The sequence below is a fragment of the Salvelinus namaycush genome, chromosome 1 (genome assembly GCF_016432855.1).
Source record: "Salvelinus namaycush isolate Seneca chromosome 1, SaNama_1.0, whole genome shotgun sequence".
NCBI lineage: Eukaryota > Metazoa > Chordata > Actinopteri > Salmoniformes > Salmonidae > Salvelinus > Salvelinus namaycush.
In genome coordinates, this window is record NC_052307.1 from 76,186,896 (window position 1) to 76,211,754 (window position 24,859).

The 24,859-nt window shown below is 42.2% G+C and overlaps 1 protein-coding gene across 1 annotated transcript; it reads right to left on the minus strand.

Moving 5' to 3' along the window:
• Window positions 1-198: 198 nt before the first annotated feature.
• On the minus strand, window positions 199-1,269 carry LOC120049121 (DNA-directed RNA polymerases I, II, and III subunit RPABC5-like). The gene is made up of 3 exons (XM_038995365.1): window positions 1,166-1,269; window positions 649-765; window positions 199-489 (listed from the first exon to the last, which is right to left on the minus strand). Exons 1-3 carry the CDS (start codon window positions 1,228-1,230, stop codon window positions 381-383), a joined length of 291 nt encoding a protein of 96 aa, XP_038851293.1. The 5' UTR covers window positions 1,231-1,269; the 3' UTR covers window positions 199-380.
• Window positions 1,270-24,859: the final 23,590 nt, after the last annotated feature.

Below are 24,859 nucleotides of genomic sequence, written 5' to 3' on the forward strand. Positions count from 1 at the left end.
ATGGCTTTACTTCAATCAATAAGGCTACATCCACTTGCCATGTTTTTGTCAGAAAGCAGCAGGAATTGACACCTAGTGAAATGAGCCTTGCCTGCCAGGGTTCAATGTTCTCTCAGGATACAGAGTGCATGCGAAACTAGGTCACTGAGCCAACACAAAGAAACCATATTAAAGAACTTTGACTCCACTTTACAAAGCACTTATTATAATTTAGTATTTATTGCTTTATTCAACAACAAAAAAACATGTAGGATTCAAACAAGGTGTGAAAATAGTCTCTTGAGGATGTCAATCCATCAGGGTGCACTGCCTCACTGGCAGTCAGCCAGGGCTTGTCCATAAATAAGCCATATGATTCTTGTATGTGGTTGTTGTATCCATCATTTCTCCAGGGGTGCATAATTCAGCAACTTCTCAATGAGGTCTACATGAGCCAGCAGCATCCTCCGACAGCAATACCTCTTCAGACCAAGAGCATCAAGGGCATCACTGCCAACCAAACAAATGGGAGACACTAGAGTTTGTAATAGGCTTATCAGGAGTAGCCTATGTAGCTACTAATGAAATAAGTGAACACAATATTTGGAGAAAGGGATTCATCTTAGGGAAATACAATGTAAATAATGACAACAGACATGAGTATCTCACCCTTCAGTGTATTCAGCTTGAAGGAGGCCAAGGTACGCCTCCCATTTATTCCCAACGATTTTCCCACAGGTGAAGCACCGGACCGGGATAATCATTTTGATCCGATCGACTGGGGCCCTGAAAACAAATTACGAAAAAATGTATGCACTCTACTGTAAATTGCCCTGAATAAGAGCATCTGCTGAATGACAAATGTAAAAAATAATTTATGTATTTAATGTTAACAAGCTAGCCAGCCAACGGCAGACGGGTGTCTTGAAGAAAAAGGTAGATATTCAACGAAAATTGCATAGCCTATCAATTTTGTAGATAACTTGCTTTGTTTTACTGACGCTCAGTCTAGCGCGGGCATGTCAACAAGCGTGCTAGCTAGCTACACAGTACTAGCTAGCGCACACGTTTTCAAACCCGTTGCATAGAGTTAGCTAATTAACCAAAAAGTGTTAGCACACAACATAGACATGCTTTATATCATGGCGAAATAGAGACTCAAACAATAAAGTAGTTATTGACTCACTGTAAAGTAAAAGATGTTCCGCAGTAACCCTTGCAAACAGACAAGAAAGCACACAGGAAGAACATGTAGCTAGCTAGGCTAACGCGCGTCGCTCCTCCCTCAATACTGGCTGTGTTGCCAACTCCTCAATAAGGAAAGTAGCTATTGGCTGTCCTAGAAGTCGCAAAATTACGTCCCCTAATTTGCACAATTGGCAATGTGCATGTAATTGTGATGGATGCTGTAGGAGAGAGGAATAACGTCGTGGGGGAGACAAAACGTGAGTAAAAAAACACCCTAAATATGTTTAGAACTATAAATGAACTTTCTTCTGTCGGTTCTTGTTTTTTTTTATGTCACAATTCCAACCCTCCCTCCTTTATCCGGGCTTGGGACCGGCAAAAGTGACCCAAAATAGTTACTTATTTTTTAGTTTTTTAGTTTAGTTTTCTTAATTTGGTTTGGTTTTTAACCTTATGGTCCACTTAGCAGCCTACAACAAGTCACAGTAAAACATGAACATTTTTAACCGTAATATTTTTTATATATTTTTTGTTGTATACAATCTACATTAACAATCTAAATGGACCAAAAAGAGACAATAGAAAAAACTATCAATGGCAATGTGAGAAAATTATGGTAACTAGTCTGGCCCTAATTCAGGTATTTAAAAAAATATATATATATATGTAAACCAGGGCGGGATCAGGCAGCAGCCTGATTCATTTGCAGTCTGGACGCAGAGGGGTGAACGTCTCCTGCTCTGACTGCAGCTGGGAGGGACAGCTGCGCGAGGATTGGGTCGCCTGTGAGTGCTTTCGGACGGGGGCCCACGGCAGCACCCGCTGCTTGTTGAGAAGAGTAAGAACGATACGTGCTTTCACGTCAGAGTCTCCAAGAACACCAGAAAAAGTTGCTAGATTTGTCACTTGTTGCTTTTTTGAAAATGTGTCGCTAGAGGGGTCTGAATACTCGCTAAATATAGGGACAAAGTCGCTAAATTGGCAACTGACTGGGGCATGTCCAGGGGCTGCAACGTTACAGGGGGTTCTAGAAATGTTGGAATTGAATGAGCTGCGCCTCATTCATAGATCTATTTACCTTTAACATATTGTTGTTTTCATGGTACACATTAGATTTTCCGAATATATTAGGGGTCTGTTTAGAATATGACTCCCCCTCAGTTTTCTATTTTGGACTAGTCCAATACTAGATTCAAATCTTCAAATTGTATTGGTCACATACACATGGTTACTAGAATACTAGATTCACATTAATCACATCTGGAACTGGCTACTGTATCTCTTTGAGAATTCAGATTTTTAAAACGGCACGATGTTTAGAAACCCTATTGGCCAGCATGATAACATTTAAAATGTCTCCTTTTCATGACTGCTGACATGTGAATGGTGGACATAATACAGTCTATAGCCAATCAGTCCTATTCATATCAGTGATGATGGAGGAAAGGAAACAATGAGAGGAGTGCTTCAATCTCAACACAATGAACCCTAGCGATTTCTATTGGTGGAGAGTGTAGGACACAAAATGATTCACAGCTATCAAAGAGACCCTTTAGTCTATGCAAGCGTGTTCATTGCCTTTAATAAAGGTCAGGTCAAGTCACAAGACAACCATTTGGATTTACACAAGGAGCTTTGGGGGCAGGGGATTGAGTGTGCAAGAGGGAAAATATGTCATAGGGAGCTGGGATATCAAGAAAATATAGGTTTAATCCCCATCATAATCACCACTATCACATCATCATCATCTGGTTCTCATTCTCCATTTACAATAGTATTACCCATCAACATTTCACCATCATTGCCATTATTTTAATATCATATAGAACATGTGCTAAAATGTGTAGTCCTACTGGAATTATTGCATTTATACGCTCTTTGAGACCAAGGAAAATAACTGCTAGATTTTATTTAGTACTCTGTGACGACTAGGCTATTTGAACATGTATCTGCAGAATATGTGTCTGTTCTGTTGCTGTGCTGGAGGTATTGATATTGCATCATGGTACGCTACATGCCAGTGTTCAAGCAAGATGTTTGATTGGGTGTTGAAAATCTCCTAGGCCTCTTATAAAAATAAAAATAACTGTTTGTATGTTATCAAAAATAGGAGAGCTTCTCTGTAATGAATAGGGAAACAAAAGAGGAAACAATCTCAGTTGATCTACTAAATAAATCCAGCTATTTCTCTACTCCCATCAATAATGCATGCTTTCTACTTGAATTCTAGGTTCATCAAACTATCAAAAAATATGAATGTATTACAAAATACACTGTAATGCATGTATTATCATCATTTCATCATACTTTCAAGGCTTTCCTGGAGGTTGGAGATGGATGTAATATATTTGTGTATATGCTGATTTGGTGAGCATGACTGGCCAAGCTACTACATACATTGATTGGTACACCACATATTGCATGTAGAATATTTTAATTCTGAATCAAAATTCATACAATGTACAGTACTATTACAGTAGCTGCACTGTCTCTCGCACTAACACTCTCTAACATCTATGGTCTTCAAATAAATAGAGGCTACACTATTGCTCCAGAGAAATTGTAGTATGTAAGCTGTTAATACATTTGACAAATGGACACACCAAGGGATTTCAGTGTCAACACACAGGGTTAAAATATAATATTTTTGGCAATAGGTTTGGCAATTTAGTGTATATGCTTTTTGTTTATACTCCATTTGTGTCACCGGGGCAGTAAACGCGGACAGCCAGGCATAACTTTGACTATAATCTCAATGTACATATTGATTTGGGATATAGGGGCAATTTGACTATGAAATGTTATTACCTCAGCATCAGTAGAGACTGAAATGGAAGTCTATCACATACAATTATTTAAGTTACTTCATCTGTCACACTATTATCTGCCATTACTGACATCACTTACACACAGCCTTCTCTAAACCATGCAACTTCCCCTGAATTGATATAACGATATCTCCTGGTCTAAAACCGTTATTCAAAAGGGTTCACATCTAATCTGCAGGGACCAGGTATTTACAGCAAAAGCAATACGGGCATAAAAATAGCACATACTAGGCACCAGGGTTGGGATCAATTCCATTTAATTTCCATTCAGAAATTAAACAAAATTCAAATTCCAAATGTTCTATATTGAAAAGGATTCAAGAGAATTGGAATTTCAGTGTACTTCCTGAATTGACTGGAATTTAAATTAAATTGACCCCAAACCTGCTAAGCACTCACAATAGTATGTTTAATATACTTCATATGACCTTTTTCAAATCAAACAATATAAAGTTACTGTGTTTCTACTACTAACTTATGTATTAGTAGACCCAGAAACATCAAAATGTTTCAGTGCATACTGGATAAATAGGGTATTCAAGTACTGTATATATGTGTGTGTCCAGTGTAACTGTTGGAGTGCATTTGTATGGTGATTAAAAGCCTGTAGACCTATAAGTAGGTGCAGTTAGAGGGGTGGAGCAAATTCATGCGTGAGTATACTAGCAGGGGCCCAAATATGTATAACTTGAATGTTCACTGATGTGTATATTCACTACAAGCAAGGTCAGACTGAAATAAACTTAAGAAGCAAAGTGTCTCCCCATCCCCCATCTCTACCAGCTGCATGATAGTCTATGAACCAATCAGCAAGTGACTCGTTAACCCATCAACCAATAGGTTTTGATGATGAGTGGTGGTGATTAATTTCTTCGTGCCAACAACAGTGCCCCCAACAGGATGGCACCAGCAGCGATGATGGCACCACCAATGAGGAAGGGCTTCAGGCTTTCCAGGGAGTCTGTGCTGGCCTCTGCTGCCTCTTCCCCCTCTGGTGCACCCTCTGGTTCAGCTGAGCCATCCTCCACTTGAGGCTCTTCCACAGGGGCCGCTGGGGGTGGAGGCTCTACTTGAGTGGGGTCAACCTTTTTAGGGGGAGCTGCCTCCTTCTTCTCTGCTTTAGAGGATGCCTTGGGCGCTGGTGCCCCGCTCTTAGCCTTAGCTTCCATAGGATCCAGAAACAGGTGGGGTTGGTCAGGAGTGTCTTTCAGGTCAGCACTGCTTTACTGATGGAAAACAGCAAACAGAGGCAGACAGATAATCACACAGATTAGACTCTGTTATCTGCTCTACTGTCCCTTGGTGTTATTATACAGACAGGGAGCATCAACATACACAGGAAGTATTTTACACCTCCTTATTCACTGCAGAATGAAGCATCATGTCATCATGTTGCTTCATGTCAGTAGAGACAGGGCCATCATGTGACCTTGACAGACAAGATGACATAAACAGAACCATATTATTCCTGCTATATACATTATCTGGTTTGTTTATTACATCTGTAGAACAAACTTCCAGGGGAAGCAACACTTTAAGTCCAGTATCCTGTCAAGAGCAATCTCATGGGAAAGTTAACTGCACGTTTTGTAACAGACGGAGTAATCACGCTGCTGCAGCTGCTAAAAAAAGAGCCCAGTTGACAGAGGCACAGAGGTGCATGCATGTCCTCTGCACTCACCACACTGTCTGACACAAGTGTTAATCCAGTCTCAGCAAGCAATAAATATTGTCTCTGTATATTTATTTATATCTCTCTCTCCCTGTCTATCTCTAAAATGGCATGAGTCATACAGTATGTACTGTTAATGGAGGTCAAGATGGAGGAAAGCAGACAGGAATAAGGAGAGGAGAGAGTAATAACATAGTGGGGATACAGAATGATCCAAAGGCAAGAAAATAAGAAAGAGAGAGAGAGAATTAAAGAAAAAACAGAGAGATACTAAAACGGATGCATCTGAGGATGCTCGATGCTGGCACAGGATATGAAGATAGGAGTTGCACAGGCTGTGATAATCCCATTGACCAAAATACTGAAATTGCATGAAGGGTGAGGAGGTAGAAATCTGGGAGTACATACCCTCAGGCTATTCTGTTCTCCTCTCCAACAGCTCTGTAACAATGGCCGGAAGGATGGAGGGATGGAATTGCTGCTCAAAGGCTGTCAGCCGGAACTCAGTAATGTCCTCAAGACAGAGAGTGAGAGTAAGTAGAGAGATGGAGGGCAAAGTGAAAACAGAGGGAGGTAAAGGAGAAGGACTGGGATGTACCATCTGGGCTGCAAACAGTGGGGGTGACCATATCTTTAGACTGCATTGTGTCTTGGTTCAATTTACTGTATCTCTCTCTGCCTAGCCCTAGAGCTTAGGATGTCTTTTTTTTTTAAATAAATTCTTGTGAAATTCTTGTTAGAAGCCTACTATAATAATTACTACAATAGTAATTAAATTGTATATACTGTACAGATATATATAATAGAAGTCAAAGATTTGCATACCCAATGTGTGGCATCATTCTGCCTCAAAATGTGTGTGTTTGTGAGTCACTGTCACATTTGTAAAGGGGAAAATATGCTTGTTGTTTGTGTGTTTCAAATTTTATCTCAAGTGTGTTCAGTCCATGGATTTAGTTGAGTACTTTCTTGCACCACTGTCCCTGACTGTTGACTGTATCTAAATAACATATCTCCCTGTGATGCTAAGGGGATGACATCATTCAAATAATACAGCTCTAGTTCAGTCAAATACTACTGTATGCCTACATTGTCATTTTTGTCATTTAGCAGACACTCTTATCCAGAGTGACTTACAGGAGCAATTAGGGTTAAGTGCTTTGCTCAAGGGCACATCAACATATTTTTCTTCAAGTCTGCTCTGGGATTCAAACCAGAACTTTTGGTTACTGGCCCAACACGCTTAACCGCTAGGATACCTGCCTACCATTGTATTCTACCGACAAGTCTACTGTGATTATTGAGCTGTCTGATTTTCACCAGTCAGCTATAGCCCTCATCTATCCAAGTATGATTATTTGTATTCCCCCATCAATTACATATGAGATTTAAAAAATAAAAAATATTCAAACTCCACATTAGATTTGGTTCGTCCTTTATTTAAAGGGGGAGATCAAGCTGATCCTACCTGTTATAGTCCTATTTCTATTTTATCAAAAGTGTTGGAAAAACTTGTCAATAATCAACTAACTTGCTTTCTTGATGTCTAAAGTATTCTCTTGGGTACGCAATCTGGTTTCCGCTCAGGTTATGTATGTGTCACTGCAACCTTAAAGGTCCTCAATGATGTCACCTTTGCCCTTGATTCTAAGCAATATTGTGCTGCTATTTTTATTGACTTGTCCAAAGCTTTTGATACGGTAGACCATTCCATTCTTGTGGGCCGGCTAAGGAGTATTGGTGTCTATGAGGGGTCTTTGGGCTGATTTGCTAGCTACCTCTCTTAAAGAGTGCAGTGTATAAAGTCAGAAAATCTGCTGTCTCAGCCACTGCCTGTCACCAAGGGAGTACCCCAAGGCTCGATCCTAGGCCCACGCTCTTCTCAATATACATCAACAACATAGCTCAGGCAGTAGGAAGCGCTCTCATCCATTTAAATGCAGATGATACCGTCTTTTACTCAGCTGGCCCCTCCCTGGATTTTGTGTTAAATGCTCTACAACAAAGCTTTCTGAGTGTCCAACAAGCTTTCTCTACCCTTAACCTTGTTCTGAACACCTCCAAAACAAAGGTCATGTGGTTTGGTAAGAAGAATGCCCCTCATCCCACAGGTGTTATTACTACCTCTGAGGGTTTAGAGCTTGAGGTAGTCACCTCATACAAGTACTTGGGAGTATGGCTAGACGGTGCACTGTCCTTCTCTCAGCACATATCAAAGCTGCAGGCTAAAGTTAGGCAAAACAAAGTCTAGATTTATCGTAATCGCTCCTATTTCACCCCAGCTGCCAAACTAACCCTGATTCAGATGACCATGCTACCCATGCTAGATTATGGAGACATAATTTATAGATTTGCAGGTAAGAGTGCTCTCGAGGGGGCCTCCCGGGTGGCGCAGTGGTCTAGGGCACTGCATCGCAGTACTAGCTGCGCCACCAGAGTCTCTGGGTTCGCGCCCAGGCTCTGTCGCAGCCGGCCGCGACCGGGAGGTCCGTGGGGCGACGCACAATTGGGCTAGCGTCGTCCGGGTTAGGGAGGGTTTGGCCGGTAGGGATATCCTTGTCTCATCGCGCTCCAGCGACTCCTGTGGCGGGCCGGGCGCAGTGCGCGCTAAACAAGGGGGCCAGGTGCACGGTGTTTCCTCCGACACATTGGTGCGGCTGGCTTCCGGGTTGGAGGCGCGCTGTGTTAAGAAGCAGTGCGGTTTGGTTGGGTTGTGCTTCGGAGGACGCGTGGCTTTCGACCTTCGTCTCTCCCGAGCCCGTATGGGAGTTGTAGCGATGAGACAAGATAGTAATTACTAGCGATTGGATACCACGAATATTGGGGATAAAATTTAAAAAATAAAAATAAATAAAAAATATTTAAAAAAGAGTGCTCTCGAGCGGCTAGATGTTCTTTACCATTAGGCCATCAGATTTGCCACCACTGCACTCTATACTCCTCTGTTAACTGGTCATCTCTGTATACCCATCTCAAGACCCACTGGTTGATGCTTATTTATAAAACCCTCTTAGGCCTCACTGCAACCCTCATCCTCCACATACAACACCTGTTCTGCCAGTCCCATTCTGCTAAAGGTCCCCCAAGCACACACATCCCTGGTTTGCTCCTCTTTTCAGTTCGCTGCAGCTAGCGACTGGAACGAGCTGCAACAAACACTCAAACTGGACAGTTTTATCGCAATCTCTTCATTCAAAGACTCAGTCATGGATGCTCTTACTGACAGTTGTGGCTGCTTTGTGTGATGTATTGTTGTCTCTACCTTCTTGCCATTTGTGCCGTTGTCTGTGCCCAATAATGTTTGTACCATGTTTTGTGCTGCTACCATGTTGTGTTGCTACCATGTTGTTCTTATATTGTGTCACTACCATGTTGTGTTGTCATGTGTTGCTGCCTTGCTATGTTGTTGTCTTATAGGTCTCTCTTTATGTAGTGTTGTGTTGTCTATCTTGTTGTGATGTGTGTTTTGTCCTATATTTATTTTTAATTTTTAATCCCGGGCCCCTGTCCCCGCAGGAGGCTTTTTGCCTTTGGGTAGGCCTTCATTGTAAATAAGAATTTGTTCTTAACTGACTTGCCTCGTTAAATAAAAATAAACATGTTTTCTGGGCCTGGCTGCTTTTGTCTAGTTTTTGACAATTCAATTATAACATTTAAACCTTTTCTCACCACTGTAGTAATGCATTAAGGTGGTTACCTCCATGTACTAATAATACTAATATATGGGAGGAAGCAGGATATAGAAGGATGACTTATAGTAGGAGGAACATCATGGCAGATGCCTATAGCAACATTTCTGCATTCCTAAAACACACAGCAGTAATGTTTGACATTAACAAGCATGGCCAGCAGGGCTCAGTCAATACTCAAATAAATGTCAATGCAATGCCAATGCCAACAGTCAGGTTTTGTGCCTATGTGCCTGTGCCTTGTTGCCTATACTGTAAGATGGGCTGATGATTGTGTGTTATATACAACAAACTTACAACTCTGAAAATCAGTATCCATTTTGGGATATCAAGTAGGCCTATTGTCAACAGTGTCGACATTACGAAGAATGAATATTTCAGACAGCTTATTTCTATTTTAGGGTGATGCCTGACAGTCTGCCATGGAGAGATGACCCAAAGCTATTGAGGTCGTAGCAGACTGATGGCTGTAGGGTAGCCTTCCCAATTTGTGTAGTCTAATAGTGTTTGCCTATTCATGGAAAATGCATTTGGCTAATTATGTGCTTGTAATAATATTTGTTTTGCTGATATTTTAAAGAAAATGTGGTCTGCCCATGTTTAGCATTTAGAGCCAGTTTGAGCGCAGGGCACACCTATTTAATAAAAGTGTAGCTCAAGAAATGACGCGAGTCCACGCCCAAACTCTACAGTTGGAGATTCCTCGACATTCACAAACCACCAGTCGTGCATTTCACAGTATGCCAGCGGTTATACAGTGCATACAATCGCCGAAGCCTGCGTGAACGACGCAAATCCAACTGGCTCTATTGTAGGGCGATGGATGACGTAAAGTTCCTACGTAAATGACGCAGTGGTGATTCGTGTTTGATCCGCAGCTGCGGAATAGGGAATGGGAATAGAAACGACGTATCTTTTCAGGGGTAAAAATTGGTCTGTCGGCTGGTATTACAACAACTAATTTCTTGGGACCAGCTACTTGAAGTAGTCTGATTGGGTTCGGGAGTTGTCCGGTTGGTTGTCACAGATGATACACACAATATAAAAAGATTGTGTAGCGATTTATTTGTTCAACTAAACTCTCTGTCAGTGAGAAACATTGTATGGATGAACCTCCCGGCTCTCATACATGGCGTGAAGAGACGTCGGTCAGCGGATATCCTACATATCGACGACGTGTTGCAATTTATCGAAGAATTAAGACCTTGAATTCCAAGGCAAAGTAAATGGAGCGCGTGTCTGCACGGTTTTGACTGAAGGTTAGGGTATGATCCAGCTGCGACCTTTATCTGATTGCCTGGCCCGGATTCCAGTGGAACCTGTCACTTGAAGTACCGTGGCTGGATTCATAGGGAGGTACGTGTGTGTTCTGCCAGCCACGGTTCAGCGCAGTATTGTCGCTGTGGAGTTTTACAGGGTTTATCCCCGGCAGAGCACTGGTCCAGGTCCGCGTGGAGGTGAGCTCGAGGTGGACAAGCGTAGGATGGGAGAGCGAACTGAACAGATGCAGTGGGTCTTGGCAAGGCATCGTCACAATACAGGTGAGAGAGAAGCCCAACGGCCGATCAATGGGATGGGGAGGGGTGTCATACAGTGACAGCGTGAATTTCTTACCTATTTAGACAATCGCCTTTTCTAAAATATCAACTGGGGTAGCAATATTACTCATGCATTTTTTTCTTAGCTTTACCTACCTTGGTGATAAGAGATTTAGGCAAATCCGGACATTAGGTTATGTGGCTCAACAATTAGTGACAGGTCCATTATTGATTTAAGGAAGGCTCAACCCATAGCAAACCTTGAAGATTAGGCTAGATGTATTCAAATCTTGAAGATTAGGCTAGATGTATTCAAACCTTGAAGATTAGGCTAGATGTATTCAAACCTTGAAGATTAGGCTAGATGTATTCAAACCTTGAAGATTAGGCTAGATGTATTCAAACCTTGAAGATTAGGCTAGATGTATTCAAACCTTGAAGATTAGGCTAGATGTATTCAAACCTTGAAGATTAGGCTAGATGTATTCAAACCTTGAAGATTAGGCTAGATGTATTCAAACCTTGAAGATTAGGCTAGATGTATTCAAACCTTGAAGATTAGGCTAGATGTATTCAAACCTTGAAGATTAGGCTAGATGTATTCAAACCTTGAAGATTAGGCTAGATGTATTCAAACCTTGAAGATTAGGCTAGATGTATTCAAACCTTGAAGATTAGGCTAGATGTATTCAAACCTTGAAGATTAGGCTAGATGTATTCAAACCTTGAAGATTAGGCTAGATGTATTCAAACCTTGAAGATTAGGCTAGATGTATTCAAACCTTTTCTCGACCATGTCTTTACTCCTTTATTATTGCATCGTTGTGGAGTCTTTCTGCAGAATGTCCAGTGTTTTTGCAAGCCTCTCAATAACCCTTTAGGACTAGGCAGGCTATGTGCATATGTGCTCATGCAGCAGGTGGAGAGAGACTGGATAAAGCACATGTAGCTCAATGGGCAAAGACAGAGCCCTTTAACAGCCTCATAGCTGGGCCTACAGAGAGAAATGCATGTCATACCAATAGAATGCCCAGTCACAATCACTTTATTTCCATGAGTGCCAATATAGCTTCCCTAGGTGCTCTGCAATGTTTTCATGAAGGCTCTAACATGGACAAGTGGATCATGTAAGCTATGTGAGTTTGTATCACAGGTGTATGTCTGTGTATCAAGCATGATCTGTTTGCAGTAGTGTAAAAGTGATCTAAGTGATGTCCTGAAAGTTGTTACTACTTGGAGAGAGTTGTTATGACTGTCGTGTAATACTAGAAGACAAAAGCCAGTGGGCAGAGAGATGCAGTGTACATGGATTACGGTCACGTTCAAAACGTCTTCAGTGGATTTGAGACCCAGTTTGCCCCCTAAAGCTGGTTTAAATCCCTGTAGTAATCTCTCATTCAGACTCAGTTTACCCAGGGGCGTATTCATTATGCTGATTCTGCTGCAAAGCATTTCTTAAACGGAAGCAACTGGAACATAACGGGGCTGGACCTACAGGGGACCTACCTGAAGTTGTCCAATAGCAACTCTAGTTTTTTTTTTTTACTGTGTTACAGTTCATATACTGTAAAGATATCAGTTGATCTTAAATAAATTCATTAGGCCCTTATCTATGGATTTCACATGACTTGGAGTACAGATATGCATCTGTTGGTCACAGATACCTTTAAAAAAAGATAGGGGTGTGGATCAGAAAACCAGTCAGTATCTGGTGTGACCACCATTTGCCTCATGCAGCGCGACACATCTCCTTCGCATAGAGTTTGTCAGGCTGTTGATTGTGGCCTGTGGAATGATGTCCCACTCTTCAATGGCTGTGCAAATTTGCTGGATATTGGCGGGAACTGGAACACGCTGTCGTACACTTTAATCCAGAGCATCCCAAACGTGCTCAATGTGTGACATGTTCGGTTAGTATGCCGGCCATGGAAGAATGGGGACATTTTCAGATTCGAGGAATTGTGTACAGATCCTTGTGACATGAGGCTGAGCATTATCATGCTGAAACATGAGGTGATGGCGGCGGATGAATGGCACGACAATGGGCCTCGGGGTCATGTCATGGTATCTCTGTACATTCAAATTGCCATAGATAAAATGCAATTGTGTTCATTGTCCGTAGCTTATGCCTGCCCATACCATAACCCCACCGCCACCATGAGGCACTCTGTTCACAACGTTGACATCAGCAAACTGATCACCCACATGACACCATACCATCTCTGTCATCTGCCCGGGACAGTATAAACCAGGATTTATCTGTGAAAAGCATACTTCTCCATCGTGCCTGTGGCCATCGAAGGTGAGTATTTGCCCACTGAAGTCGGTTACGACGCCAAACTGCAGTTAGGTCAAGACTCTGGGGAGGACGACGAGCACTCAGATGAGCTTCCCTAAGACAGTTTCTGACATCTTGTGCAGAAATTCTTTGGTTGTGCAAACCCACAGTTTCATCAGCTGTCCGGGTGGCTGGTCTCCGATGATCCCGCAGGTGAAGAAGCTGGATGTGGTGGTCCTGTGGTGGCGTGGTCTGCGGTTGTGAGGCCGGTTGGATGTTCTGCCAAATTCTCTAAAACAACGTTGGTAGTGGCTTATGGTAGAGAAATTAACATTAAATTCTCTGGCAACAGCTTTGGTGGATATTCCTACAGTCACAACTGCACGTTCCCTCAACTGTGGCATTGTGTTGTGACAAAACGGCCCTTTTTAGTGGCCTTTTATTGCCCCCAGCACAAGGTACACCTGTGTAATGATCAAGCTGTTTAATCAGCTTCTTGAAATGTCACACCTGTCAGGTGGATGGACTAGCTTGGCAAATTAGAAATACTCACTAACAGGGATGTAAACAAATTTCTGCACCAAAGTTGAGAGAAATAAGCTTTATGTGCATATGAAAAATGTTTGGGATCTTTTAGCTCATGTTGCGTTTATATTTTTGTTCAGTACAGTTGCAAAACGTTCCATTTGGACTAATAATTACGCCGCAGTACTGTGGCTCTGCTGCGTCTCTACCTTAGCAGGGAGAAGAGGACAGGTTTTCTTTACTTTTTTCTTCTCAAACTCTTTCCCATCGTTTATGGAACACGCTTGATTTCAATACCTGAGATGAGACTGGAGTGTGTATGTGTGAGATGTATATTCATGTTGCACATGCACAGATCTGTTTCCAGTAGAGGTGCTATTGTGATTTTGCTTTGGTCATTTACAGCAACCACTCCCTAGCCAATAATTCCCATCACAACAAACAAGTGTCACGTTCTGGACTTCATGACAACAATCTACACGGATTTCTCCAACATAAGATTAAATCTAATATGGGAAAGATCACACTGGTGGTATGGCCATATTATAAATTAAACTGCTTTTCTCAGACAGAAACCTGGTGTCCCTGTGACAAACACAACCATTTAAAAGCCTAATAATCCATTAGATCTACAGTAGGGGGCTAAGAGATTCCTAGCCACAGTACAACAGAATACTGTCTGTTTATTTTACACCTGCTTCCACTTACTCCCTCCCTGCTGACTCCCCAACCCCCACAGAGTACCTCTCCTCCCCTGACAGTTGTGTCTTTCACAAAGTGTGTCTGAAATGGCACCATATTCTCTATAGAGCCCTACAAACCCTAGTCAAAAGTAGTGCACTATAAAGGGAATAGGGTGCCTCTTTTTGACAGCCTCAATGTGCCACACATATGACACACATATAATGTATGTCATTGACGGTTTTTGTATTCAAAGAGGGAGAGGTTTTATCTGGAGTACTGTGATGGTCATGGCATTTTTGGACTACAAAAAAACTGTAAATGATTGACTAGTGAAGTAATTTACAGCTACAGTTTATTAGAAGCTTATCAAGTCACATATGGTCATACATTAGGACCAAACATTTTGCAGCAGAAAATACTATAAAATAAATGTATACAAATACTGAGCTATATTGTATGCAACATTTTTGAGGGAAATTATATTATTTTTTGCAAATGCATTTTCTCAGAGAAATACATTTAGTTTAACAAGTAATATTTCTTCTAAAAAAGGTGGTCAAAATTATTGCTTCCCCTGTTTTCAATACCTCACCCTGTGAGAATAACAGCACTGAACCTTTTTGTTAAAACGTTTCATGAGATAGGAGAACACATTGGGAGGGATCAGTCTTTTTTCCTCATCTGTATCAAGGGTGCCAATAATTATGGACCTGACTGAATGCCACATATTGTATTTGTTCTAGTGTGTGGTGGTGAGAGGACACAGGTGTTTGTGGAAGCATAGTGGGAAAACTCCCAGTGTATTTTGCGAGCCCAGCCTTGCGGTGTGAGGACTGAGGAGGATATTAGGGGTCCAGTGTGAAGTGTATTGGTGAGGTGTTCGGCATGAATAGGGGAGAGATTGGGACGTTATTGAGAGAGTCCACAGGGGGATGTTAACCCAGGCTGGCAGAGCGGTGCAGTTGCAGCAGGGCCCTGTCTCTCCCTCCCTCTGTCTCTCGGCTCCAAGCCCTGTACCCGTCTGCTCCAGCCTCCATGTGCAGCTCTCTCCCTTTCTGCCTGGGTCAGTGTCGCACTATACACAGAGCTTCTCTCTTGTGAGTTCCTATATACTCGTCACACGCTCTCCTCCTCCTCCGTTTCTCCTAGTAGGCCTACTCCTCCATCTTCCTCCTTCACCTCTGTCTTTTATTACCACATCCTCTTCCATGCACCATCCAGCCGACCTTTAACATTACATCTCTAGCCTATCTCTCCCTCTTTTCCTGTCTCCTCATCTATTTGCTTTATCCATCCATCTTTCTCCCCGGACCCCCTTATTCTCACTCTACCCACACGCTCATTGTCTATTCATATTTTAGAAGACGTTTGTGACCGCGAAAACATGCGTTTGCACCATTTCCACAGTGAAGAAACCTACATTTTCTTTCTCCCCCCCCCCCCCCCCCCCCCCCATTTTTTATCTAGCTAATCCAGGTTCTGGTTTTGGCTTCATGCTGCTCTTTCCCTTTTTTAGACTGAAAGCCATGTGCCACTCACTCCCACTCTCCCTCTGCCTCTTTCTCTGTCTTTCGCTCACACTCCCGCCCACTCAATCCCTTTCACCTCTCCTCCCTCCACACTCTATTCTGTGACTTTGTGTGATAGTATATGCATTGGATGTATGTGTGTAAATATGACGTTCTGATTGTGTAGCCCACTTGTTAGTGCGTACTCATTATGCATTATGTGCAGTGAAGTCTCTCTTTTGAGTCTGATAAAAAACATGAGCTGGCGCACACCCAGAGACCATTATTTTATGTAGAGGTGCTGACTAACGGAGAATAAGCTATAAAAAATAGTCGCACACTCCATATACACTGCTCAAAAAAATAAAGGGAACACTTAAACAACACAATGTAACTCCAAGTCAATCACACTTCTGTGAAATCAAACTGTCCACTTAGGAAGCAACACTGATTGACAATACATTTCACATGCTGTTGTGCAAATGGAATAGACAAAAGGTGGAAATTATAGGCAATTAGCAAGACACCCCCAAAAAAGGAGTGATTCTGCAGGTGGTGACCACAGACCACTTCTCAGTTCCTATGCTTCCTGGCTGATGTTTTGGTCACTTTTGAATGCTGGCGGTGCTCTCACTCTAGTGGTAGCATGAGACGGAGTCTACAACCCACACAAGTGGCTCAGGTAGTGCAGCTCATCCAGGATGGCACATCAATGCGAGCTGTGGCAAGAAGGTTTGCTGTGTCTGTCAGCGTAGTGTCCAGAGCATGGAGGCGCTACCAGGAGACAGGCCAGTACATCAGGAGACGTGGAGGAGGCCGTAGGAGGGCAACAACCCAGCAGCAGGACCGCTACCTCCGCCTTTGTGCAAGGAGGAGCACTACCAGAGCCCTGCAAAATGACCTCCAGCAGGCCACAAATGTGCATGTGTCTGCTCAAACGGTCAGAAACAGACTCCATGAGGGTGGTATGAGGGCCCGACGTCCACAGGTGGGGGTTGTATAAAGATGCCAAAAAATACTATAAATAAATAATACAAATACTGAGCTACATTGAATGCTACTTTTAATTTAAAAACGATATATTTTATACTTACACAATCTCATTCTCTGAGCAATTGTATAACAAGTAATTGAAAAAAATCTAAAAAAGATGGCGGTACATTTTTGGGGATCCCCTTTCAATACTCCAACACCCTCCCATTGTGAGGATAACGACATTAAGCCTTTTTCTAAAATGTTTTATGAAATTGGAGAACACTGCCTCCCGAGTGTCATCAGTGTCAAAGATCCACCAGCATATTTTACAGAATGAGGTATTTTCTGCATATGCATTGTTCTTTCGAAGGCCAAACCCACTTAAAATGTATGCCAAACAAAAACTATTGATTTTAAAGTTTATCAACCCATACTCCATAACTCTATGCACAAGGAGTAATTAAACAAATGTACACTGAACATTTTACAAAACCACATTTATTGAAAGAACTAAGCAAATTTGGTAACATCATTTAGGTAAATGGTCACAAACTGAGTGAGATTTCTTTTCCCAAAAAAATGTCTGTTCCAAATTCAAAGATGTCTTCAGAAAGAATGGGGTGTTAGCTATGACATGACACCTTGAGTTTGAAAAAATCTCAGTACAGCAGTGTTCAATACCAGAAATCTGAGTACAGTACATTATACTCTAGTGTTCAGTACTGTGTACTGAACTCTACTCCACTCCACTCAATTCCACTGTAGTGGAATTCCACTGTAGTACTGAACTAATCTCGACTTTTCTTGACTGTACTGTTATGCACTGTACTGTACTCTACTGTCCAAACTTGCGAAACATAGACGTCTATGATTAGTTCAGATTTGGTCCTGATTGGACCAAATCTGAACCAATCATGGACATCTACGTTTAGGCCAGATGACGGTTGGTCCAGACGTCTGTGTTGAAATAAACGCTGCTCCAGACTGGACCAAAAAACTGTCTGTGGACATTGAAATCAAGGCCAGGGTGGACTGACAAAACTCTGTCCGGTGTCGGTCGGTGCTCAGTGGGTGAAGATGCTGGTTACAGTAAATGGAACGAGAGGCAGCTCATGGGTAGATGTCAGTAAGAGCTGGGAGAGTTGACATGCATTGGAGAGAGAGAGGTACGTGGTCAGTTGCACAAATGAATGCATTCAACCAAAATGTGTCTTTCACATTTAAGGGTGCAATATGCAGAAATCACTCCGCCATTTTGAACCAGCGACCTTTCAGTTACTGGCCCAACACTTAATCGCTAGACTACCTGCCGGTAGGGGTTATCCAGAGTTTTCACACTCCTGCTTTGACCACCAGATGACAGAAATAGAAAGAAAACCGTTATCAGCTGAACATAACAGTATGGCAGTGGAAGGGAGGACAGTAGCAGATGACCCAACTGTGGTTTGTGACTGTTAGGATTTCCCAGTGTAGCCAATTTAATTGCAGATATTCTGTTACCGATTTGGTAACATAATTTCAGTTTTTAATATCCAAATCATTCATAAACAAAATGTATCTTAGTAAAAACACCAACTAGTTGATAGGTCTCTACCTTCTTACTTCTGAACTTTAATTATCCTCCCTTCTCATGAGGGAGAAAGATTTGAAAATATCTTAAAGATATGTGGGGTTTTGTTAATGGAATTTTAAGGCACAAGGCAATGTTTCTTAAACTATACTGAACAAAAATATAAATGCAACAATTTCAAAGATTTTACTGAGTTACAGTTCAAATAAGGAAATCAGTCAATTTAAATAAATAAATTAGGCCCTAATCTATGGATTTCACCTGACTGGGAATACAGATATGCATCTTAACAGATACTTAAAAAAATAACATTTGGGGCGTGGATCAGCAAACAAGTACGTATCTGGTGTGACCACCATTTGCCTCATGCAGCGTGACACATCTCCTTCGCATAGAGTTGATCAGGCTGTTGATTGTGGTCAGTGGAATGTTGTCCTACTCCTCTTTAATGACTGCGAAGTTGCTGGATATTGGCGGGAACTTGAACACGCTGTTGCACACATCGATCCAGAGCATCCCAAACATGCTCAATGGGTGACATGTCTGGTGGGTATGCAGGCCATGGAAGAACTGGGATATTTTCAGCTTCCAGGAATTGTGAACAGATCCTTGCGACATGGGGCTGTGCATTATCATGCGGCGGATGAATGGCACAACGATGGGCCTCAGGATCTTGTCACAGTATCTCTGTGCATTGAAATTGCCATTGATAAAATGCAGTTGTGTTCATTGTCCGTAGCTTATGCCCGCCCATACCATAACCCCACCGCCACCATGGGGCACTCTGTTGACATATGGGCGAGTATACCGCTCTCCCACACCATACTGCTATCTGCCCGGTACAAGCAGCATGCCAGTGGCCATCAAAGGTGAGCATTTGCCCACAGAAGTGAATTAAGACACTGAACTGCAGTCAGGTCAAGACCTGGGGAGGACAACGCGCATGCAGACGAGGTTCCCTGAGATGTTTCTGACAGTGTGTGCAGAAATTCTTAGGTTGTGCAGCTGTCCGGGTGGCTTGTCTCTGATCCCGCAGGTGAAGAAGCTGGATGTGGAAGTCCTGGGCTGGCATGTTTACACGTGGCCTGCAGTTATGAGGCCGGTTGGACGTACTGCCAAATTCTCTAAAACAACGTTGGAGGTGGCTTATGGTAAAGAAATTAACATTAAATTCTCTGGCAATGGCTTTGGTGGACATTCCTGTAGTCAGCATGCCAATTGCACGCTCCCTCAACTTGAGACATCTGTGGCATTGTGTTGTATGACAAAACTGTACATTTTAGTGGCCTATTATTGTCTCCAGCACAAGGTACACCTGTGTAATGATCAAGCTGTTTAATCAGCTTCTTGAAATGCCACACCTGTCAGGTGGATGGATTAGCTTGGCAAATTACAAATGCTTACTAACGGGGATGTAAACAAATTTCTGCACAAAAGTTTAGAGAAATAAGCTTTTTGTGCGTGTGAAATATTTCGGGGATCTTTTATTTCAGCTCATGAAACATGGGACCAACATATTACATGTTGTTTATATTTTTGTTCAGTGTAAATGTGTGTTTTGTTTTTATGATACCTTTTTAAGACTTTCTGATATATGAAAAATGAGTCTTAGAAAACATCTGTTTGACAAATCAACTCCTTTGTTTATCAAAAAAAAAAAGGGTAACATTTACTTAAAAAAAATATATATATTCCTTAATTTCTCAAAGATGTGTATATATAGACTCGTAGTTTCCATTTGACACCCGATTTGACATGCTCCTATGAACTTAACATGTTGGTGCTCATGAGTCATTTATATGGAAATGACCCATAGCACCGGTTCCAATCCAAATTCCAATGCCATTTAGCAAACTTCAGGGGCACTGGATAAGGTCAATGACATCAAGAATTTTATCAAGTACCAGGACATTTTAACTAAAAACCTGGTTGACTCTGCCAGGAGGCTGAAACTTGTGAGTCTTCCAGCAAGACATTGACCCCAAGCACACAAGTCCATAAGCATAGATGAAGGATATCGAAGAATTCTGTATGGAGGAATGGTCTATGATCAATCCCAATGTGTTCTCCAATCTTATAAAACATTTTAGAAAAAGGCTCAGTGTCGTTATCCTTGGAGGGTGCTGGAGTTTCGAAAACCGGGGGATCCAATAATTTTGAGGCCTTTTCTTTTAGATTTTTATTTTTTATTACTTGTTCAACAAAATCTCTTTGAGAAATTATATTTTTAGGGCATACAATTGTTTGTATTTTTGGGGCACACAATATAGGTCAGTATTATTTTATACTGTATTTTTTTGCGTGTCTTTATCAAGGGATCCAATAGTTCTAGATACCACTGGATACACAGTCACCTCCAAAGGCATTGCGATGAGGTGACAGCTAGCTTTCAGATTAAGTGTCAAAAAATGTCAACCAGCCATACCGACAGAGAGGCTGAAGCATTGGACTGGGGATAATTGGACTGCATTTAATCAACTAATCTACTAATCACACATCAAATTACTTACCAATATACCTCCATCTATCCTACCTCCTCAAATTCATCAGGCCTCAAATGGCTGTGAAATGAAATGTGGGTCCAAGGTAGTGCTGATGGTTTGGAGTGGGTGGGTTTTGGTCATAGCCTCCATTACTTTACTGTGATGATATTTTCTATCAGGTAAAAGGCCACCTAGGGTGATAGGCAGTATGTTTACAAAATACCTCATTCAATTTGATAAGAAGTTAACCTGTTGTTACCAAGCTTTTTGAAAATGAATTTTCTCTGTAATGTTTGATTTAATAGTAGGCCTAGCGTATATGAGAGCAGCCTTTTTCTAACCTCACCTGAAGGAAAGCATTACAAATACCACAATTTAGAGCTTTATGACAGTAATGGGAGTGATTACCCGGTTTGTTTATTTTCAAACCAGTTGTATTGCTCTGTGTGTTTGCAGAGATGTCCAGAGACAGTCTCTTTGCTTTTACGGGCGAACCCTCCTGAGTTGGCCTAAAACGGAGAGAGAGAGAGGGAGGCAAGATGTTTGCTTACCAAACTTAAACGTGAAGCATCACTGTGTGACCCACTTACACTTGACCTGATGCAAATGGCACGTGGAGACTGCCGCAGTTAGACTCAAACTGCTGAGACTGGAACAGTTTGGTTTAATGTGCTGCACTAACCTGGGCTTAAACAAGCTTGGCACAATAAACCTGCTGTAACTAGTATGTGAAATAGGGATCCGGTGTTAAACCTACTGTCAAATGTAGTATAGCACACTAAACAAATGGCTGTGTAAAATGGGTCATTGTGAACATGACTTTACCCATCTGAATGGGCTCCTAACAGACAAACTATAACAGTAATATTCTTGCAATATTACTTAAGCTATACTCAGTAAGCTGCATTCTAATAGGCCTAGCAGGGGCAAGATAGGTGGTTGACAGTCAGTCAAACATGAAACCTAAAAGGGTTAACCTTTTACTGCAGTGGGCTAAATCAGGGTCACACAGGTATTCTGAAACAATATATATATTTTGTTCACCTTTATTTAACCAGGTAGGCTAGGTGAGAACAAGTTCTCACTTAAAACTGCGACCTGGCCAAGATAGAGCATAGCAGTGCGACCAAGAAAAACAACACAGTTACACATCAACAAACGTACAGTCAATAACACAAAAGAAAAATAGAAAGATCTATGTACAGTGTGTGCAAATGTAGAAGAGTAGGGAGGTAGGCAGTAAATAGGCCCTAGAGGTGAAAATAATTACAATTTAGCATTAACACTGGAGTGATATATGTGCAGATGATGATGTGCAAGTAGAGATACTGGGGTGCAAAAGAGCAAGAGGGTAAGTAATAATATGGGGATGAGGTAGTCGGGTGTGCTATTTACAGATGGGCTGTGTACAGGTACAGTGATCGGTAAGATGCTCTGACAGCTGATGCTTAAAGTTAGAGAGGGAGATATAAGTCTCCAGCTTAAGTGATTTTTGCAATTCGTTCTAGTCATTGGCAGCAGAGAACTGGAAGGAAAGGAGGCCAAAGGTGGTGTTGGCTTTGGGGATGACCAGTGCAATATACCTGCTGGAGCGCGTGCTACGGGTGGGTGTTACTATGGTGACCAGTGAGCTGAGATAAGGCAGGGCTTTACCTAGCAAAGACTTATAGATGACCTGGAGCCAGTGGGTTTGGCGACGAATGTGTAGCGAGGGCCAGCCAACGAGAGCATACAGGTTGCAGTGGTGGGTGGTGATAAAACGGATGGCACTGTGATGGACTACATCCAGTTTGCTGAGTAGAGTGTTGGGGGCTATTTTGTAAATGATATCGCCGAAGTCAAGGATCGGTGGGATAGTCAGTTTTACGAGGGCATGTTTGGCGGTATGAGTGAAGGAGGCTTTGTTGTGAAATAGGAAGCCGATTCTAGATTTAGTTTTGGATTGGAGATGCTTACTGTGAGTCTGGGAGGAGAGTTTACAGTCTAACCAGACACCTAGGTATTTGTAGTTGTCCACATATTCTAAGTCAGAACCGTCCAGAGTAGTGATGCTAGTCGGGCGGGAGGGTGCGGGCAGCATTCGGTTGAAGAGCATGCACTTAGTTTTACTAGCATTTAAAAGCAGTTGGAGGCAACAGAAGGAGTGTTGTATGGGATTGAAGCTCGTTTGGAGGTTTGTTAGCACAGTGTCCAATGAAGGGCCAGATATATACAGAATGGTGTCGTCTGCGTAGAGGTGGATCAGAGAATCACCAGCAGCAAGAGCGACATCATTGATATATACAGAGAAAAGAGTCAGCCCGAAAATTTAACCCTGTGGCACCCCATAGAGACTGCCAGAGGTCCGGACAACAGGCCCTACGATTTGACACACTGAACTCTATCTGAGAAGTAGTTGGTGAACCAGGCGAGGCAGTCATTTGAGAAGCCAAGGCTATTGAGTCTGCCGATAAGAATGAGGTGATTGACAGAGTTGAAAGCCTTGGCCAGGTCGATGAAGACGGCTGCACAGTACTGTATTTTATCTATGGCGGTTATGATATCTACTTTGAAGTGTATACTGTTGTTTCAAACACACATGGTTATGGGCTTAATAAAAAAAAGAAGACACCTGTACTGTCAGATGTATTACATTTTTGAGTTTGCATCCCAATATTACACTTTATATACAGTGGGGAGAACAAGTATTTGATACACTGCCGATTTTGCAGGTTTTCCTACTTACAAAGCATGTAGAGGTCTGTAATGTTTATCATAGGTACACTTCAACTGTGAGAGACGGAATCTAAAACAAAAATCCAGAAAATCACATTGTATAATTTAAGTATTAATTTGCATTTTATTAAATAAACATTTTATGAAATAAAAATTACAGACCTCTACATGCTTTGTAAGTAGGAAAACCTGCAAAATCGGCAGTGTATCAAATACTTGTTCTCCCCACTGTACATCATAGAAGAATGAAATATAACAAAACTGTTTAACATAGAAAAATGTATTATTTTTGGCTTTAAAAAAAATATATCTCAGCAAAAAAAGAAACACTGTTTCCCATGCTTGTTCAATGAACCATAAACAATTAATAAACATGCACCTGTGGAACTGTCGTTAAGACACTAACAGCTTACAGACGGTAGGCAATTAAGGTCACAGTTATGAAAACTTAGGACACTAAAGAGGCCTTTCTACTGACTCTGAAAAACACCAAAAGAAAGATGCCCGGGGTCCCTGCCCATCTGGTCGCTGGACCAGACAGGACTGGCAAAAAGTGCTCTAAACTGACGAGTCGCAGTTTTGTCTCACCAGGGGTGATGGTCGGATTCGCATTTATCGTCGAAGGAATGAGCGTTACACCGAGGCCTGTACTCTGGAGCGGGATCGATTCGGCGGTGGAGGGTCCGTCATGGTCTGGGCCGGTGTGTCACATCGGACTGAGCTTGTTGTCATTGCAGACAATCTCAACGCTGTGCGTTACAGGGAAGACATCCTCCTCCTCCCTCATGTGCTACCCTTCCTGCATGCTCATCCTGACATGACCCTCCAGCACGACAATGCCACCAGCCATACTGCTCGTTCTGTGCGTGATTTCCTGCAAGACAGGAATGTCAGTGTTCTGCCATGGCCAGCAAAGAGCCCGGATCTCAATCCCATTGAGCACGTCTGGGACCTGTTGGATTGGAGGGTGAGGGCTAGAGCCATTCCCCCCCCAGAAATGTCCGGGAAATTGCAGGTACCTTGTTGGAAGAGTGGGGTAACATCTCACAGGAAGAACTGGCAAATCTGGTGCAGTCCATGAGAAGGAGATGCACTGCAGTACTTAATGCAGCTAGTGGCCACACCAGATACTGACTTACTTTTGATTTGTTCAGGGATACATTATTCCATTTCTGTTAGTCACATGTCTGTGGAACTTGTTCAGCTTATGTCTGTTGTTGAAACTTG